Raw genomic sequence first — 21241 nt, forward strand, 5'->3', positions numbered from 1 at the left:
GTTAGGCAGGAATCAGACACGAAGAACCCAACAGTCCTTCTAAGGGCTTAACATTTTTAAAACATATATTTTTTTGCTACTCTTGGCTGCTGACTTGGACTTGTAGTGCAGCTGTCAGTAGTCAATTTGTCCTGTTGCTGACATTCTCTTGGCTGGCTGGGATCTGTAGTACAGCTATACCTATCCTCACTGTGCAGTGTCCTGTGCAACGGGTGCCTTAAAAAAAAAACAGCACCAGTTACATACTCTTGCCCATCTTGGTCTGGGTCAGCAAAATTGTATTGAGGGTCACCACCCGGCTGTTGCCCAGAAATTGTCATAATGGTGCCATTAGGCAGCCCTAGAGACGTCCATGCATGCTGCCCCTGCTGTTTCATATTCATTTCCGTGGTGTTTCCATCATTTTCTGAGGTTTCCAGGTTTTCACGCCATCTTCCCTGTGCCGAGCTTGGTCCCCTGCAAAAATGCTTGAGTTTCCCATTGACTTCTATGAGGTTCGTTACTCTAAACGAGCACCCAAGCAACAGGAAGTATTCGTCTCGAGTATCGAGCCCCCGAGCATTTTAGTACTCGCTCATGTCTAATCAGAACCAATCTTTAGATGTGGTCAGATATGGTAAGTGTGCGGCTGTTGCAGGAGACAGGCTCCATAGACTTTCTTGCAATGAGTCAGAACAAACAGCAAGGTGGTTGAGTAAGTGCACAGCCACACTTCTCCTGAATATATCTAGAGAATGGTTGGGGTCTCAGTGCGAAGACCCTGACCAATCAAAGATTTTTACATATGTGTGATTTTTTTTTTTTTCATTTCTTTTATCTCATTTTACAAATAAAAAGTTTACCATATCACAATTAAAAATATATTAAGAAAGACAGGGACATAATTTCAGTTGTTTCAGTACAATAGATAAAAGGGGGGTGGGATGAGGTATATATAGTTGTATTTACACAGTAAGAGACATGGTTGTGTACTGCTTGTTGTCCATAGTGGTGGCCCTTCATAACAGGAAATTTTCAGGGTTGGGGGTTTCTCTGGATCACACTGCCAGTGATCTGCCGTCTATGCCTGTACGCATCATTGAAGGTGCCCCGATGTATGATGGGAAATTTAGTTTCCCAACCGGCACCATCTTAGCTGTATGCAAGCATTTCTAAAAAAGTTAAAAATACAAGAACAGCAGCACATAGGGAGGCGTGAGGGGGCCTAAAATACAGGGACTTGGGACTTGAGTATGACCAGCAAGGTTGTGAAGCATTTTAGTTTTCTCATCATGAGTGGAATACCCCTTTAAGTATATTAGTCTGGCCCTCTGACACCATTCCAACTTCTTATGTAGCCCTATGGGAAAATAAATTGCCCACACCTGATCCATATGACCTGTGTATGAGCCAATTGAGGTCAGTGGAGTAATGTATTACCTTAAGGGTGCGTTCACACATACAGGATCTGCAGCAGATCTGCAGCAGATTTGATGCTGTGTTCAGTTATTTAAATAAAATATGCTGCAGAAAATCAGCTGCAGATCCTGTAGGTGTGAACGCACCATAAAGGAGTTTTCTCTTCAGAATGGTGCAAGACCCCATTCATCAACCCCTCTTCATTCAGGTAACCTCGGTCAGAGCCCACCGATCTGGCATAGATGGCCGATACCACTGAGGCCCCATTGTACTGAGATTACCCTCTATCATCTAGTTCTGTTCTTTGTTTTTGGCACCTCCGATACAACGGTGACGAAAATACTTTAAGCATATGAGCGTTCCGTGCCTTCTGATGGATAATTCTGACTTGTGTCTTCTTGCACTCCCTTCTTGTGTGCCTTGTTGCAGACGTATCACTTTCTGTGTGAATAGCTGGGTGATTGCAGCTGCTCATTCGCAACTCAAGCAAATAGTTGAAAGACTCTTCTGAATGGTTCCCATTTATTACCCAGATCACAGCTAATCAGCACTTTTTGTTGGAAATACATATTTAAAGTCTTTTCTGTTATTCTGTTACCCATTGCATTGCCATGAGAACTTATCTGAGCACTTGAGAATGTATATGGGAGAAATATATATATATATATATATATATATATATATATATATATATATATATATATTTCTCTACAGTATATGTAGTGTCCAGTTTCCTTCTTCCTCACCCCCAAGTGATCAGATTATGGACAGGGAATGCAGATTTGAAAGTGTCTGATCAAGTCTATGACATGTCAATTGTTTTTGGCAATGTCAGGTCCCACCATTACAATGAGCCAGGAGAGGTGCATAGCAGCTGACGTACTCTGTAGACTTACAATAGAGCCCGTGTCCTGCAGTAAGGCACAGATCGCAGTCAGCCAGTTCTCCCGGTTCATTGTAATGTTCTGCTAGGGATCTACATATCCAAACTCCAATGACTGCAGTAGGCTGGCATTATAGCACATGGCCACACCAGTCCACCAGATTGGATTTTTTTTTTTCTAGTTTAGGTATCCTGTGTTGACCATCTTCTATAATAGGGCATATGGTTGAGGGACCATCTTCTATAATAGGGCATATGGTTGGAGGACCACCTACTATAATAGGGCATATGGTTGGAAAACCACCTTCTATAATAGGGTATATAGTTGTGGGACCACCTTCTGTAATAGGGTATATGGTTGAGGGACCACCTTCTATAATAGGGCATTTGGTTATAGTACCACCTTCTATAATAGGGCATATAGTTGGAGGACCACCTTCTATAATAGGGCATATGGTTGGAGGACCACTTTCTATAATAGGGCATATGATTGAGGGACCACCTTCTATAATAGGGCATATGGTTGGAGGACCACCTACTATAAAAGGGTATATGATTAGAGGACCACCTACCACCTTCTATAATAGGGTATATAGTTGTGGGACCACCTTCTATGATAGGGTATATAGTTGTGGGACCACCTTCTATAATAGGGCATATGGTTGAGGGACCACCTTCTATAAAATAGGGCATATAGTTGGAGGACCACCTTCTATAAAATAGGGCATATAGTTAGAGGACCACCTTCTATAATAGGGTATATAGTTGGAGGACCACTTTCTATAATAGGCCATATGGACAAAGGTTGTTGTCCTGAGATAACCCCAGTAACTTGATTGAGATCTAATGTTATATGGAGCCCTTTGCACCAATAACGCACGTTATGGCTATCACAGACAAATACTTGTGTATAACTTCAGCCCACAATAATATATTGCTTTAGTTGTTTGACATTTCCATCTGGAGAGAGGAAAAAAAATCCCCTGAAAACCGACCACTGGTTAATTAGGTAACCATAGCAACCTGCATCGCTAGAACAAAGGAAACAAATCATTCTGAAGCGGGCTTAGCAATGAGATCCCCGGTAAAGGCTCATCCATCACATCAGGCACACAGAAAAAAAATTTTGAATCCTAAAGGGACTTAGTGTATTTATTCACCCAGACGTCGTACAGGGAGGTATTATTGCCACACTTATTAATACTGCAATCTTTATTTTATTTTACGTGGACATCTAATTTCTTTAATCTTCCCCTTCGCTTATTGGAAAACATTTGGAAAAGAGATTCTGTATTTCCTAGTTAAAGTAATTAAGTGCTACCTGCAAGGAGAACTGAATGACCAGCAGGGGTTGCCCAGAGAGGGGGCGCCCCGTCCGACATTTCCCATCAATTAAATAATTGCAGGATTCTTTGACTGGAAAAACAACTGGTGTTGCCTAAATCTATCCCTGTAATCCTATATGGCATTCCTGTGACTGTCCAACTGTGATAAAAGAGAACACCCATCGTAGCCTCACAATCTAAATGTTGGGGAACACCAAAGGTTTAATGTTGGTCACTGTTTTCTAAGATATATATATATATATGATATGTCTAGTGTTATTCACCTCCTTAGATTATAGGAGTAATAATCCAGTTGTGGATAGTGGTATGGTTGTCCTAAGCTAGATATAGTGTTCTTTGTAACAGAGTACCAATAAGATTTTTGGGAGCCAACATTTTACACTTTTGCAGCCACATTTGTTATACTGGTATATATAATGTGCTGTGGTATGTGTATCTAACCTAAACTTACCCCAGGAGATCACCAGTGGTGCTTCTTGCTTTTGCTAAAAGTTAACTGTGCTTTTTCTAATCCTTGATATCCCCTTTAAAGTGAAAGTACCATCGGTACATTGCTTTTTAGTTTTTACACAAATAGACCGGCACGGGCTGAAGCACTGGTGGCAGGCCCGCCGCCTCCCAGTGTGATGTTCTGCCCTCCCCTCTGGGATGTGGCTCCGTTACAATTAATGAAGCTGCATCGCAGAGAAATTGTCAAACTGGGGGCCGGTGGGCCCGCCTCCAGTGCTTCATGCAGGGCCGGTGCTTGGGAATAAATCATTGCCATGCTCGCGAACAGGCCGCAATTAAAAAAAATGACCGCAGAACTGGCATTCCTGTGTCGGTGCTGGTCTATTCATGTAAAAACAAGCTTCTCGGAAGATCTTTTTTTCCTTATTATGTGTGCAAGAATAACAACTGCTATGGGACCCATACAATTATAGTTTAGCTCCCTCTATTTTCTGCGCTCTCTCTCTATGTTAAAAATAACAGCAGGGTAAGGTTACAGAGTAGCTCGTATAGTAGATGGTGAAAGGGGGGCACACCCTGGAGAAAAGCTCACATAGGTTGAAGAAAGAGAGGAAAGCACACACAAGGCAGTCTGCAGGAGAACCATACAGGTTGTGTACAAGTGTAAACAGAAAATAGAGCTCATACAGTACTCAGTAGAAACAAAAGTAAGCATATATTTGGAGAAAATGTTTTTGCACTACTTTTATTTTTATTTTTTTCCAGACAAGATATTTTCAAAAGGGTCCATTGACTTTAAAGTATTGACATGATGCAGTCCTTATGGGCAAAATTGTTGATCAATTGAAAAGATTTCTTCTAGGTCAAAGAATTTCTCTGATTTTGAGACATTAATATTCAGAAAAAAAATTAACATGAAGCATAAACAAAAAATTAGTGTAAAAAAAAGTGCAATAAATGAGTTATAAGAAAGGTTTAAAAAAAACTGTGTGGGCTGTTGCCATGTCCATTGTTCTTAACTTTGTTCCTAACCTGTCTTAAGATTCCTTCCATTCCTTCTTGTTACAGCTGTGTACTGTTACCTGGAAATGTGCATTTGCCAAATATTCAATCTTTTTCTGTTTAACTGCAGCACAAACCCCTCTCTCTGCCCATGGGCAGCATCAAAGCCCCGAAACCCTCAAACCCTTTAAATCCTCAAAGTTGTCTCTCTGAACAAGCTCTCTGTTGCGTCTTACTGTATGTGGTCTGTCTAACTTGCATAATGTTCCACTGTTTGTTCTCTTATTTACTTTAGCTGTGAAGTTCTTCTCTTCACTCTTAATGTTGTTTCTTTCTGATTTGCCTTTACTCTGTCTGTTTGTGATTTCAGTGGACTTCTCTGTGTCAAAAATCTACTTTTAGAAGCAGAGACTATTTAGGAGCCATGAAGGTACCCCCCTCATGTCGCAGGAAGGTGTAGTGAGTGAGAAACACTCACACATTCTGCATGTTTCTGACAAGTCAACTCATAAGCATCATTGTTGCCTACTGACACATTAAAACAATCAGTTCATTATATGGATTGTTCTACTACTAATAGGCCATTCACTGCCTCAAGAAGACCATTTATGAAGCTGATCCAGGGTGAAAATAAGGCAATCTGCATTTCAGATCCTTTCCTCTTTTGTTTCATGTCTCTATGTTTAATTTTTGTTTGTTACTTGTTGTCTTGCATTTACTGTTTTTGTTCAGTTTTGTTTACTTTGCTATCTGTTCTTTCTTATGTTATTCTGTTCCCTTCTCTTCCTGAAATATTTATTGAAATTTGTACAGTCGGGAATCCAATGCATAGTAAACAACTTATACCGGCCCCTCAAAAAGGCTTTAAATGCCCCTCAAATAGTCTGTTTTCCTGGGAATATATGGGCGAACATATGATTACAGGTATACTTAGTCGTAAATGGTCGTAAAAGATTGGGACCACAGGACACACAAAATGGTTAACCCAATTTTAGAGGGAAGTAAATAAACCAATTTCACATACCTCCAACAAATTAAGAATTGCTGAAGGATGTTGCTATGAACCCTACATTTCCCTTGCAGTTGATACTGCGCCATATGTGGCCATTACATGGATGGCATGAGAGTGAATGCTGCTGTCTAACTGAGAAAGGGGTGGCAAGCTGAGTCCCCCCCCCTTTATAATATCTATTGTTGTTATTGTGAGATAATCTCATTAGGCTTACAAACTGTTTTAAAAATTAACAAAGTTCTACCTCCTCTCCTTGTCTTCACCTCTTGATTTTGGGCAACCATGTCAGGGTCACAAATGCATAAAAAAAAAATTATTTAATTGTCGCCACACAAATTGTACTGGCCCTATAATTGTTTGTAATATTCATAATAGTCTATCGATATACATTATTTGAGAATTTATAAAAAAATTTTTTACACATTTTTGGCCCCTCACACACGTCCATATTATAGATTCACATGCGGATATGTGCAAGGGGCCTAAACTGTCCTCCTTGAGGTCCGTGGTCAGAAAATCTAAATTCCAGGTTTTGTAGCAGATCTGGAAGGCCCAAGGTATTTGAAAGATTATTATTTGTATGTATATTCGTATGGTTAAAAAAAAAAAGTCAGATTTTCCCCAAAATTCAGTTTTTCCCAAATTTGTTTAAAATTTATAGACTATAAGGTCTTGGACCATAGATCATGTTAATTCAGCATGGAGATGCTAGGATTTTTTTTGTGTTGTTTTGCTCTTTTCTAACCCCCTTGGAATTAAAAACAAAATATTTGGGCCTGTGAAAACCCATGGCATTTGATTTACTAAATAAGAAATTGACAAAAATTGTTTGTAATCTTATAGGTTGATAGGTGTGTGGTGTATTGGCTGTTAACCTTAAAGGAAATTTGTCGGCTTAAAACTTAAATGGGCATTGTCACTAAAAATAAGACATATCAAAAGTTATTTATCACAGTGGGTCTCACTGCTGAGACCTGCTCTGATCAGAAGATATAGCCAGGGAGAGATGGTGATCCTCTCCTCGACCAGCTGCCTATTCCGCCAATATTTTCTCTTAAACTTAGATTGAAAATATTGACGGACTGCGCAACTGGCCGGAAAGTGCATTGTACTTCCGAAATCTCACTATGACTGTATCTTCTGATCAAAGCAAGTCTCAGCAGTGAGACCAACTGTGATCAATGACTTTTAACATGTCTGATGACATGTCAAAAGTAATTTTTAGGGACAAGTGTCATAGAGATAGTACTCAACTGCCACCACTCCAGTTAGTCAAGGCAAGAAAGGGTGGAGGAGTGAGGAGGCATGCAAGCTGCGGCTCAGCATGCCCTCTATGTCACTTAAGGTCTGAGCATGACTAGAGCTGACCAACTAACCTTAATGCATAACTCCAAACGGAGAGAGTTGTATCATATTATGCTACAAATGATTGACAGAGGTCCGACCACTTTGACCCTTCGAAATTACTAGAATGAAATGGCAGTGTTACGAGAGAACTGGACCGTATCGGCACCTCTCAGCCTTGACATGAACAGCGTGGTATGTTTGACCAATCAGAAGTGCACTATGTAAAGGAAGCTAGGCAGACTAGACAGAAAATAAATAGCGCCCCCTAGTGCCAATGCCACTTCCATGTATGGGATATCCTAGTGATAAGCCAATAATGTCTAACCTCAAACCCCCACATAATAAACTAGAAGACTTGGCAGCAAGTTAGACATTTCTTGCCCATGTTTTATCAGGTCAACAGTCTCTAAATTTTGAGTTACATTTTTTTTCTTTTTCTTATTTTGCTGTTTGGTGATTACTCCCCTTCCAAATGCTTTAACGCTAGTTGAAAAGAAATCCCTGTCTATTTCACAAGTAATTTATGGCCCTATCTACGACTGTATTTTACAAACAAAATTTGGAAGCCCCAAGACTTATAGACATATTCAAGCCCTTTAAGACTGTGCCTTCATTTCCAGTACAAGCATAATTTCAAAAACTCAATATCTCAATTCTCTTTAAGCACAACAAAGCCATTCTGGATCGCCTTCTAAATGTGTCTTTTTTTTTATTTAATTTATTAAATTTTTTTTATTAACAATTTGATATTGCATTTGATCTGGGATGCAAAATAACATTCTGATATGCAGTTACATTTAGAGGATTTATTTTCTGTTTGTTTTACACGCACATAGAGAATGCATTACAAACAGCGGCACTTCATCCTCATACCTGATAACTCACCAATTCATTTCATAGGTGGATGGATTGTTTCCCATCACGATTCTCTTGTGAATGCATTTAATCTTTTATTTTCCTCCGTTAGAGAATGTTTGCATTTAAGTCGATCTGTATATTTGCCAATTTCTCTCCCCCCACAAACATTGTAGTTCTCCGCGTCAATGTAATGTACCTAGTGTCAACTCCCAGGAGGCTTTGTACCTTCATAAATTTTTCATTGAAAAAAAATTACCGCATTTGGTTTAGGGCTCTTCTAGGTTTTGGTCTCAGAAGAACAATTAATTGACGTGCAGCCTGCTGATATTGATGTGCTCAACAGCTCATTTAGCAGAAGTAACCCATTATGATTTAATGGGGGGAAAAAAAGCTATTTCTAAATCCATGGCCCAAGCTGTTTTTGCTCTCAAATGTGACTTGGACCCTGCAATGTTTTTCTGTGTTACACTGTCAGGTGGATGAACACAGAGTAACAGATTACCTTCAAAAACCATCTGCAATGTAGAAACATTAAGGTGCATTTGGTTACTTTAGCATCTGCATTTAAATTTTATGGTATCAACCAAAACAATTTTTTTCATCATAAACCATTAAGATCTATAGTACACCCCTAATTGGGATGCTAAACACGATGAAACAACAGTACTGCTAAATAAAGGGAATAACAGCAGTCCTAGGAAAATAATTCTAATGTTTTAATAAGGGGGTAAATTTGGTAAACTAATTCACTTTAACGGGTACTATAACTCATCCCCTATACAAAGGGGAGGGGGGATCCAGCGGTCGGACCCCCATAATCTCCCACAAAAACCTGAAGTGGTTGGAAAGGTTGTTATGCACACCACTGCTCTATTGATTATCTATGGAAGCTGCTGAAGGTAGCATTGTAGTCAGTCATCTCTGGCAACTCCTTAGACAATAAATAGACTGGCTATACTCGTTTAAACACAAAGCCAACTTGCCCCTTCATTCAAAACACAGGAATTAAAGGAGAATTCTAGGCAGTAGGCTTTTTTGCCAAAGTGCCGGGGAGGTGGAGGATAAATGAAATAATGTGCACTCGATTCCCCGGCTCCAGCACTGGTGGCTGCATACCACCGCTCTGGTCCACGGTCACTTTGTGGTTAGAGAGAGGACCTGGGCTGTAGCGGGGTCAGTAAGTGGTTGGCCTTGGCAGCTGACTGGCTGAACAGGCCTGACATGTCACATCCCAGGTCCTCTATCTAACCAGGAAGCTGCCAGGAACCAGAGTGGTGGTTTGTTGATAAATGACCGACGTTCAATAAAAATATCTGTCACTTTGACGGTGTGTGGACATAGCCGTAATTGGAAATAGATGATCAAAAAGTGCATGTTTATCTGATTTCCCCCGCTAAGCTTGCAGGGAGGTTTGCTTAAAAAACATTAATGAACCCAAAAACAATGGAAATCTCCTTTAACTTTGTGCAGAGCTTGGGCCTCTGGGCCTTAAAAAAAGGATCTCTGACCATTATATCAAAATATTTTAAAAATTAAAGGACTTGACCAGGGAATTACTTTTACAGTTAAAAAAAAGGCTATACCCCTGGACATGCCTCTTCACCTTGGAAGCTGAAGGGTGGAGCAAAAAGGCATGCCATCCTGCATCATGTCGCATTGTCAATGACCTATGCCATCTCCCTGCCCTTTCCTGGTGCTAGAAGCTGATCCCTGTCTCCATAGTTTATGGAAGGGAGTTAGCATAGCCGTTATGCTTCTGGCTTGCATCCCTCTTTTTGCCATGTCTCTGGGGCTTGGCTTTCGGTGCAGGGAAGAGGCGAGGGGCTGACATAGTGGGGTATCTGGAGCCTCTGGGCCTCTGGTGGGCCAGTCCGACACTGGGCTGGCAGCTTGTGGTACGTCACACCTCATCTGTGACTCTATGTAGTATTGAACAAAGCTACATTGTCACACAATGTCCACATCACATGATCTATACCATAAATACTACATTACGGTGCCAGCGGTTTATTCGGCTTGAGACCCACTGACTCTTTAAAATATAGTTCCCTAGACAGAAAAGATAGTCACTTTAAAAATAAATAATTTTGCCTTTTTCCTTTTAGTGCTTTTTTATGGCCTTTTATATTGCATTACATACAACCATATCCTATCCTATAACCGATACTATATTGCATAAGACCCGTACAATCTGATTTCTATTGGCCGCAGCTTTTGGCAACCTCTCCTTTTGTTGTTTTATTATTTTCATTTTGTCACTTGAGGCGAAGAGAGGAGGATGATGATATGAAGCTCATTATTGTACAGATGGGAATCAATGATCAGACACGGCTATACTGTGATCATACAGGCCTAGCAGGCAGTGTCCCTATTAATAATGCATGAGCCATTCACAACATAAAGTGAATTTTTTTTTTATAGCTGAGGCAGATGTCAGAGGTCATGAATGTTTCCTATAGATTGGAACCAAGAGGTTGGCAAATATACATGGAATGTTGCAAGAATGCCAGAAATACATTCTCCATCATTTCCATCCACCCCAGAGAATGTACTTATGTTCCATAAACGTATCCACAGTACAACTTGTGGTCCCAGCATCTCTCGCTTCTGCTGACAGCAATGTGCTGTGCTCTGCCTGGAGAAGCTCACACATGTGGATGACACAATTTGCACTGTTCCTCCTATATATCTCACCATTGTTTGTTCTTGTTTATTGTGAATTTTCTGATTAATACAGAAGCCATCACATCTCTAATGACATTGTTCTTTTTTTTTTTTTTTACTGTAAGGGAAATGTACCGTGTTCTCGGCCCATTGTCGCTCTTTTCCACTTAATCTATTTATGTGAATTGTTTGCATGTTCTCTTTTGTCGGCCTTATATACGAGGGAGAGGGTCCAGGCCCATCAGTATTATTCTTCTTCTTAAAGGAACACTCCAGTAACATCTGATACGGTGTAATGCTGAGTGGATTGGTTCTATCTATGGTCATGTTTGAGTGGCTGTGACTCTAACCACACCTTCAAGTTCTCACTATGCATGTGTATCCATTTTTCATGTAGTGTTCCTTTAATTTCCTAAAACGCCTTGATTTTATGTACAGTAGCAATAGTGAATTAATATGCTAGATTATTGCAAGTAGCTGAGAGATGGATCAGTCCACAAGTCTCTGTTATTTGCTTAATGTTATTATCCCAACCTTCCATCTGACAGGATAGTGGCACCTACAAATGGTAAGAACACAATGTATAAGCCACAATGTGTATCCTTTTATAAAGGATCTGTCAGCTCTCTTGACATGTTGAGCAAATACTTGTATGCCTCACCAAATAGCGTTACTTTCCCTAGAACTCTGCATTGTGCTGTTCTTCCAGGAAATGTCAATATGAGAGAATTTGTAAGGACGCCATCCATTAACAAGGGTGGAAGACACCCGCTGAAATGTCAGATTCATTTTGATAGGAACAAGTGTGTTGTTGTTTTTTTCTTGGGTCCCACAGAGGCATGGATGCTTACTGGTTACAGTCACTTTAAGTGGCATAATATGCATCATGATTTCTTTATACTCTTCAATGTTGCAAACACCAAATCAGCAATATTTTTGTGGTCTCTTACGACACCCAGTGGACCATGAGGACCCGTTTTACACAAGATATAGCCTATAGCCCCTGCCCACACCAACAGTGTTGCTCTGGCTCCCTGGGACACAGCCCTGTGTCACTGCCTGCCCTGCCTAGCCACTATTTTGTAGGGTTGCAACAACAGTGCCTCCATAGTGTCAGACCATTACATTTCACAGAATTTCCTTCTCACTACTTTAGCTGCATATATACAAACCTGCATGCCACCCAACACCACTGGAGTCCTAGTCCTATTATAGGGCAACATTGTGAATTTCACTGTAAGGGTATGTTCACACTGGGTAAAATCGGCCTACCTCGAAGTCCCACAGAATCTCTATGGGAGGGCTTGCGCGCCTTTGCTTCCGCCACGCTCTGCGCAAAGAACATTGGAATTCCAATGATTTTACTCAGTGTGAACATACCCTAAATGTATTTTTACTTAAAGTAAACTAGGGTCAGCTTACCCACGTGGTATTGTGCGCTCTATCTACACTTGCCAGAAGGACGTTTAGACTTTCAGTTCAGCCTTTGCAGACCAGTCCTTTACTCCTCCAATCTCAGAAAACACACACAGACTTGGTACCATATGTGCCTTTCACTGGACTAGTGGGCAATCATTTCTTTCTTCCAGGCTCATGGGCCACATAGGCAACTTTTAGTGGTGACATCTGAGATCTTACTGTTTGTTACTCCTTGTCTAGACACCAACTTACACCATCCTACATGGCAACCCATTAGCCTGCTACTTAGTGACTCAGTGACTTGTTGTCTTCTAGCTGGTCTCCCTCACATCATGTACCCTACTGCACATATTGCATATACTTATTATTATAGATACACCTATTGCCCCTCTCCTGGTTACACTGGAGCCTTGTTCCTGGTATCAGGTATACTGCCAAATGACTTGACAGCACTGTTTAATGCCTATACAAGTGCAGCCTGCAGGGGCACCAACATTACATAGCACATAAACACCAATAATATTTCTTAAAGGTATATACATGTAATATATTTTTAGTATGGGAAATGTCATCATTGCATCAAGCAGCATTCTAGGAAAATATGCTTTAAAATATCATGGGGAATGCAAGTATTTACTAAAACAGACATGTCGGTGGAGTTGATGGGTTCTTTTTAAGTGCCATAAATTAAAGTGAGTTATCCAGCACTACAAAAAAATGCCCACTTTCTTCCAGAGACAGCACCACTCTTGTCTCCAGTTTGGGTGCAGGTTTTGTTAGTCAGTTACATTGACGCGAATGGAGCTTAATTGCAAACCACACCTGGACTGGAGACAAGTGCGGTGCTGTCTCGGGAAGAAAGTGGCCATGTTTTTCTGGTGCTGGATGAGCCCTTTAAACGGTGGTATCTAGAGATCTTAAAAGTGTTATGCAGCACCTTGGGTTATCATAGCTATAATAAAACACATTGACACTTTGGGTAGTAACACTTAGACTACATAGAGAAACTTGAGTGAAGAATATCATTGATCCAGTCATAGACAAAATGGAAGATCTATCATTGGAAACAAGCAATATGGTGGATAAACTGAACACAGAATATTGCAGATGGGTTGCTATAGATCCTCCTTTGATTTGTGGCCCTGTTGTAGTCACCAGTGATCATTGTGAAAGGACCACAATGCTAATATCATTCTTTTTTTTTTGTAGCATTTTCTCAGTTCCAAGCCTCCACTTAAAGAAACACACTAGGCAAAATCACATTTGTGTTAGTGTTGAGCCTAAGGGAGCATTGCAAAACACAGCAAGAGTGTTCATGCACCGCCTCCTCGGACCCTGCTCCACCATAACACTAACTCTGTTTTGCCTGGAGTGTTCCTACTAAAATGAAAAGGAAGTTAAATGGTAGCATTCATATTATTGAATCTGCATGTCTCTCATCAGCCACATTTGATGATTGGTTTACAGATGCTAACATCAATGCCGAGTGTCCTGACTTTTCAAAAAAATCTATGAAAATGCTAAGTGATATAGGAACACATTGTGATTTGGGGAGAACGTTTTTCTTTTTACTGTCCATAACTTTTAAAGGGCATTTCAGCCATTTCAAACTCACCATTTTTTTTATTTTTGCCACAAATTTTCTAAAACCTTAAAATATTTATAACTTTTTTAATTTACTTTATCCAACTTGTTTGTTTTTTGATCAACAGTATTCACCTACATGCGGATAAAACATGACATTACATTGTTTGCCATACGATGGACGAGGCAGCTTTTAATTTTCTTTCTTTTTGTGGTTGCCTTCCATCCAGGTCAAGCAGGCCGTGGGCTTAAAAGGTCTGTTTCTGAGAAATCCAAAACAAGCATCTCTGGACAGTCATGCTGCTGGACAGCTTCACCGGAAACATTCCATTAGTAGTCATATATTAAGAAGAACTGCCAGCGCTCCAACGAAAGGCCAGCAAAAAAACAAAAAGGGCTTTCCAGAAATTGCTATTGACTCCAAAGACAACAGCTCAGAAGGAGCTAGTGAAGATAGAGAGACGGACGATTCATCCATACCACGCTTTGATAAAGAGCCCGAAAGTGCTTCTCCAATTCTTCCGTCCAGGGAGGGTACTCCCATGGAATTACACAGCAAGAGTTTGAAAGGTAAGAGTATAAGCTCTGGTAAAAGCAAAAGCCACGTTCGTATCTCTAGGTGTACGACGTTCAGTGAACCCTTACGGAGGTCCGATAGAGCCCCTCATCCGGACAGTCCTGCTCATAGACCAGGTGTGTTTGCTCGTTGCGCAATGAATGGTTCAGGTAGGATCGGGATGGCAACCAACTGTATGAAATGCGTGATTGGCTCTAAAGAGAGTCCAGATTTAGACTGTAAGTGGAGCGATAACAGCAGCAGCAAACCTATTATACATGATACTCCAGCTCATGAGCAGTATAGTAGTGTGCAAGAAGAAAGGTTAGAACTGAAATATTATGGTATCACAGATCAGCCAAGAAGGCAACAGACAGACTTACTAGCTCTCAATGACAATGGGAACACGGACGATCCACCCAGAAACTCACAATCCATTGTAATACCGGGAAAGAAAAATGGAGAATCCAAATGTGCTGGGATGAAAAGTCATCCTAGACAACGATGGCAATGCCAAACAGGTGGCAGGTACGGAAGTACTGTTAATTTGGTCCCTGTGGGCAGTGGTTCTATATCCTCTAACTCAAGCAGCCTTGAGAGCCTTGGAAGTCCAGAACTGTCAATGGGCTGGCATGAAAATTCCCGAAGGCAAGTGGGTACCCTACAAAGGGAAATGAATGCCTTGTTCGTTCAAAAGTTGGAGGAAATTCGAAGTAAATCCCCTATATTCTTTACTGGTAAGATATATATTATGTCCCACCATCACTGTTGTAGAAATCAGTAACAATGTGGAGTTACATTAGTTTTTTTTTTTTTTTTATGTAGTGTCATTTTCGTTGCGTTTTAGTCTCTAGACATTAGTGCCATTACTTTAGCCACTACGTTGTATGTTTTAATGTTTGTTATGTCTGTCTATTGTGTAACGTCTTTATTGGTCTGTGATGTTACTCAGCCAGAGCATTTGTGTCATCTTTAGTTTTTGGAATAACAATGGTCTTTTACCCAACTTAGAAGATATGATCAGTCGACAAACTAACCTTTTTCTCGTTCATTGGTTTATGACTGGCTCTATTACACAGAGGAATATTGGAGTGTTTTGGCCAATAGTCATCCCATGTAATAGGACTCTAATAGAGAAAATGCAGAATGCTGTAATGTTTTATAAATTGTCTCCGGTATATTCCTATTTCTTTTTCTGGCTTGACAGCCATAGCAAGTGGCTTTTTGTTTGTGACTATAAATGGATGCTCTGACTGAAGTACATTACATAGCAAGATGTCTTCAGATACTGTACGTTTGTCTGTCTAGACGTTCATGCGTCCTCCTGTCTGCGTATGTCATGTATATAGAGATCACCTTGAATCTTCTCCTGACTAACTTCTCTCCTGCGTTCTTCCTCTTCACTTGTACTTCTCTGTCTCTCTAGTAAAAGACTGAAAGGACAAGAGGGTTCAGGTAACTGTGTGCTGTTTTCACGGCTGTATGAATGGGGCTGATTCTTGGCTGAGTTTTGTTTTGTCAAGACTTGTCAAATTAAAAAAATAGATAGATTTGGACAAGACGTCTCGTGACACAACGTCAATGCTATAAAATAGTTTCATTTTACCTTTTTTTTTTTTTTCTCTCATTGATCTTGATGTGAGTCTTGATAAAATTGTAAAGCCGTATTTTTTTCAGCTTGCATATGTGTGCCATATCAGGTTCTTGTAGAAACTTAAAGGTGGTGATATTCATGTGCTTTGTACATTAGGGGTTAGGCTGGACCACCAGATTACCAGAGGATCCTCTGTTAGGCCCGCACTCAGTGAAGGACCTCAGTGGTCCAGCAGAAGGCGACCCTGCCTACAGCTGACATCTTGCCTTTTGGGTCTTTGCTCTTAAAAAAACATAGATATGTCCTATGTGTGCAAAGTTGATGATTATAGTTAGACGTGTGTAGATGGGAAGAGGGTCACTGGTGGGCCCAATCATTCAACACTCTGTAGGAGCTTTTTACTTTATAGCTCTCACACACCTTTGAAACACTGGGGGAAATAAATAAAAGAGCCTAGTTTTTGAGCAGTTTTCCCACTAGAATAGACTGTCTGAGTGTCTCATATTTTTTTTTTTTTTTTTTTTTTTTAACAGTGGGACAAATATTCAAAGTGACTCTGTCAGCTCTATATCATGCTGCAGACATGGGCAGATAGCTGATAGGAAGATAAAAAAAAATGACCAATGGCTGTTTACAAATCAAGTTTTACTTTTATGGTCAAGAGTAATAAAGGCTGTGCTGAGCTGCAGCATGCATGCCTCCTCCCTCCCCTGCATGATAGAATTAGACTTTCAGCACTGAGCCTTCTATCTCAATCATACACGTATACTGAGTGGTTGAATGGACTAAACAGTAAATAGTATGATATATGGACCTTTATATTCTATAATGAAATGAATTCTTAGGAAGCTGCAGCAACTAAGCCATGTTTGTGTTCTCTCTGGTTGATGTGGCTGCTTTGTACTTTTCATGGCAGTTTCATAGTTTCATATGAGGCAGAAATAAGGCAACTTCAATTCCACCCTTAATACTTCTACATTGTCATAAATTGAAAGGGATTGTGGGTACATGAGGCACTGTCTGTTCAGTCATTGTTTCCTCTATTGAGTCCTGATACTTTTCATCCTGTCTGGAACAGTAAGTGCATGTTGCATGCTGTGTTACGTGTCCAGCAAACTCTGCATGTGGTTATAACAACAAGCCCTATGCCCTTTACATGTGCAGTAGATGGCTATTCTCAACAATTCTATGTCCATTCACTATATAGCTATGCAATACAAGTCAACCAAAATGAATTGAGATGACATAGTTCCTATGGAGGTTGTATTGGTAATGTTTTGAGGTCTTGTTTTCTACGAAACCAATTGTCATTAGTGCACCTGATCTACGACATGTATTTAGTTTTGACATTACAGCTGCTCCGAGCAGACAAACCACGTCCACATGCAGCACAAGTTTGCTTGTAAATTATGGACATAGTGTTCCGCACATGTGGCAACCACAGTGTTATAAAGTACGACTAATGGCTTGACCCTGTGAACGCCAGCTTCAGTCTAGTATACAGTGCATGTGTCATATATTAAAAAATAGATGCATACAGGTCCCGTCTCCGTCACTTTGATGCAGATTTGCCAACAATGTCGCTCCAGCTTCTGAAACATGAGCAAGATAGCTGCTGGCCTCTTGTGGTGGAATATGTTAGTCATGTTTCTTAAGGAACGAAGACTTGGGTTGTTCAGGGATGCTCTCCTTAAACACAGCACCACAGCTGTCTACAGGTTGGGTGTGGTATTGCAGTTTAGCTTACATGTTTACATCAGTGGGGCCAAACTGTAAGGGCGTGTTCACACTACGGAATCTGTGCGGAGGACATCCTGCAAATTCTGTTGCTCACCCCCGTGCGCTCTAGCTTGACTCTCCGCCCATGCCATATACTCCATTCCATGCACGGGCAGATTCCACTGTCCATCCAAAGAATACATATGTCAATTCTTTGGGCGGACATCGGAATCTGCCCGAGCATAGAATGGAGTCTATGGCATGTGCGGAGAGTCAAGCGGGGGCGAGTGGTCGAATCCGCGAGATGTTCTCCACATGGATTCAGTAGTGTGAATGCACCCTAATACTAGACACAATTTATGAGTGTCAAGCCCTTTTTGGAAGAAAGTAGACAAATTTTCTTAATCCTGAAAACTGATGCCATGCCAATTCTAATGTGGGATCTAAGGGGTGGGGGGTTCATATAAAAAGTGGTGGTGGTGGTTTCAATCATTCGGACAGACCTCCTAGATGTTACTGCATTGTCTATATTCTGGCTGCAGATGCATGCATCTTCATTGCCATCTACTGTAGGTGTGTAGTGCTCTGTGACTGAAGTGATAACTAACTTTACTTTTTTTTTTTTCACAGATGCCAGAAAAATCTCAATTTGTAGGTCGGTCTCTTCTTTATGCAGTCTTGAAACTATTACAGAAGAACCCACCTTTGCCAAGCAGATACCTCTTCCTGGTCCTACATTTCTCCAGCCTGTTGCCTCAATTACAAATGAAGACCTTATAGGGTGTATGAATTCAGCAGGATCTCCATCTGAATGTCCTAGTGTAGCTAATAGCTTTGAAAATACGTCCAGAGGAAATCGGATAAATGATCTAGCCGTTGGCAAGATAATCCAGCCGGCCAATGGTCCAATCACAAGCACTGAAAATTCAGAAAAAACATACAAGAATGTTAATGCGCACAATAATGCCAATGGCAAACAAGAATCCACAATTACCATCAATTCTATCAACATGAAGCCGGGATTGTCTTTATTAGCTGATGTGTCGAGAGAGAAGATCTGTCAATCAAAAGGGAGTCAGGGTGAAAGGTTCTTTGTTCAAAGGAGCAATAGTTCAGAGATACAGAAAATTACCAAATCTTCTGAACAGCAAATAAAGCACGCCCCAGTAGTGACCCCTTTACCTCTTGGTATTCTGAGACCAAAGCCTGATCGATTTCCCCAGCAATCATCCATGGTCCGTAATGGACCTCCTGTATCTGTCAGAAGAACAAAGAGTGAAGGTCATGTTATTTCAAGTAGCTCAGCCTTAAACTCGACATTACAGTCTCCGGTGGCGGAGGTGTATTCTGATGCCACCGTTAATGATAGGATATGGAGTAAGTTAGAGTTCAACAGTCATAGGGACAGCATGTCTTCGTCTTCCAGTAAATCTTCTAACGACACAGTGATTGACCTTTCTTTGCCTAATTTAGCACAGAAACACTTGCTGGATCTTGATATCTCCGATGATAACTTTGATAGTATTAATTTACAAAATAGCATCCGACCAAGATCAGCAACTACTCTGGCTAGGGGAGCCTCTTTTGGGGTAACCAAAAGCAAGTCCAATCCTAATTTAATATCCAGCACCAAAGCAATAGATGAACTTTGTCCTAGGCCTCTAGCTAGAACCCCCGAAGAAGTATTGCCGCCCTTACCAAGAAGGAACACTTGGAATAGACTATATGTAGAGAGCCTCAAACAGACCACAAAAAAACCCAACAATAATAAAGTAACAGCCACCCAGTCAATGTCCAAAAGTCTTGGAGACTTGACCTCAGATGATATATCATGCAATTTTGAAAGCAAGTATCGAAGCATTAGCAGGAGCTTTATTACAAGGTCTATGAGAGCTCAGAGGAGACCAGCTGGTATGAATCCCTCCGCTACGTCTACAGATTCTCTTACAGAGCAACTCAAGAAGTTGACAAGTTTTGAGAAAGAAAACGACATCACTTCCCCCACCGAATTTCAACCCATTCAGTATGAGGACGACAGCATGAATCTTCTTAGGAGGACATCCTCCAGAAGCCAGAGCAGAGTAAGATACATTGCCAACAGAGCAAAACAAGCCCAAGAACGACAAAGACTTCAAAATCTGGTTAACGGTAATTCCATAGAAGAAAGAGGAAATCCGGAAGGAGCTTGTGCAATAACCAAAGGGTTCTGTATGGATTCTCTTTCGACCACTAAGTTTACATCGGAATCCTTGGATAAATTTGGACCACAATAAAACACTGTTGTGATTAAATAAATCTACGTAGCATTTATATCATGTATTTGATAAATTGTCCATGCAAGATATACCTCGATGGGGAGAAATCTATACTTTAGTTTTGGGACTGGACTGGACTCCTGAAATTATAAAGCACTTATAGTACTGTATATATTTTTAAATTGTCAGGTTTACATTGGGTTTGCAATACTCCACTGGACACCATAACTTTTAGATATTCCCAGAATATATTGGTTCTGTCCATTCATTCATGGAGGTCTGTCCTCCTCTCTACTGAAGACTATTCCTGACCATCCAGTATGTTAACAATTTTCTGCACTGCTTTACCAATGTGAAACGTGATATTTTTAAACTGCTGCTGTATATAGCACCTTTAAAGTACAACTTTATTTTATTTTTTGCACTGCCATAAAAATTTTCTGAATATGGTATGTTTTAAAACAAAAGATGGCAAATGAAAAATTTTAACCCCTTTCCCCTCGGTATGTATTACGGCTGTAAAACTTTTTTTTTTTTTCCTGATATTTTTTTCTCTTTCTTTTTTTTAACCTTGATTTATGTCTGCATCCTAGATGTATGTTTTAGAATGTGGTTTTACGATTTTCTTTATACATCCATTAATTTTTATTGTTTTATATTTTCTTTTTCATTAGTTTACTTTATTCCTTGGTTATACTAAACTTCAATATATTAAATGTTTTAACAAAGTTTGTAAACTACCAAAATCTATTAAATAAAATTATTTAACCGTATAATATTGATTTACTTTGCAAAAAAAAAAAAAATTGGGATTTTTCAAAAAAATTTCAATATTTCACAAGAGTAAATTTAGTAATTTTACTTTCATGACAATGCCAGTTAATAATTCTTTGAATTTTGCATTCCAATATTTAAAAAAAAAAATGTTCACGTTTACATTTCTAAGAAAAAGTAAATGAACCCTTTGGAATTGCCTGGATTTCTGCATTCATTTACAAACACATATGGTCTAAATATTATCTGAATTAAATTAAAGATCCATATCTGACTCAACTAATACAATTGTATTGTATTCATGTATTTTATTAAGAGCATTGAGAAAACATCCACAGTGCAGGGAGAAAAATAATAATAAAACCCTTTTAAAAAAAAAC

General features: G+C 40.0%; 1 protein-coding gene across 5 annotated transcripts in view; it reads left to right on the forward strand.

Annotated features, from left to right (window-relative positions):
• PLCH2 (phospholipase C eta 2) overlaps positions 1-20693 on the forward strand; it is a 518781-nt gene extending 498088 nt beyond the window's left edge. For all 5 annotated transcript variants that reach the window (XM_069948824.1, XM_069948825.1, XM_069948829.1 and 2 more), the window contains 2 exons: positions 14194-14533; positions 18463-20693. In XM_069948824.1, the coding sequence (XP_069804925.1) occupies positions 14194-14533; positions 18463-20105 (1983 nt within the window). In that variant the 3' untranslated portion in view covers positions 20106-20693. The remainder of the gene's footprint in view (positions 1-14193; positions 14534-18462) is intronic.
• The last annotated feature ends 548 nt before the right edge of the window (positions 20694-21241 follow it).

Source organism: Dendropsophus ebraccatus, chromosome 12 (genome assembly GCF_027789765.1).
Source record: "Dendropsophus ebraccatus isolate aDenEbr1 chromosome 12, aDenEbr1.pat, whole genome shotgun sequence".
NCBI lineage: Eukaryota > Metazoa > Chordata > Amphibia > Anura > Hylidae > Dendropsophus > Dendropsophus ebraccatus.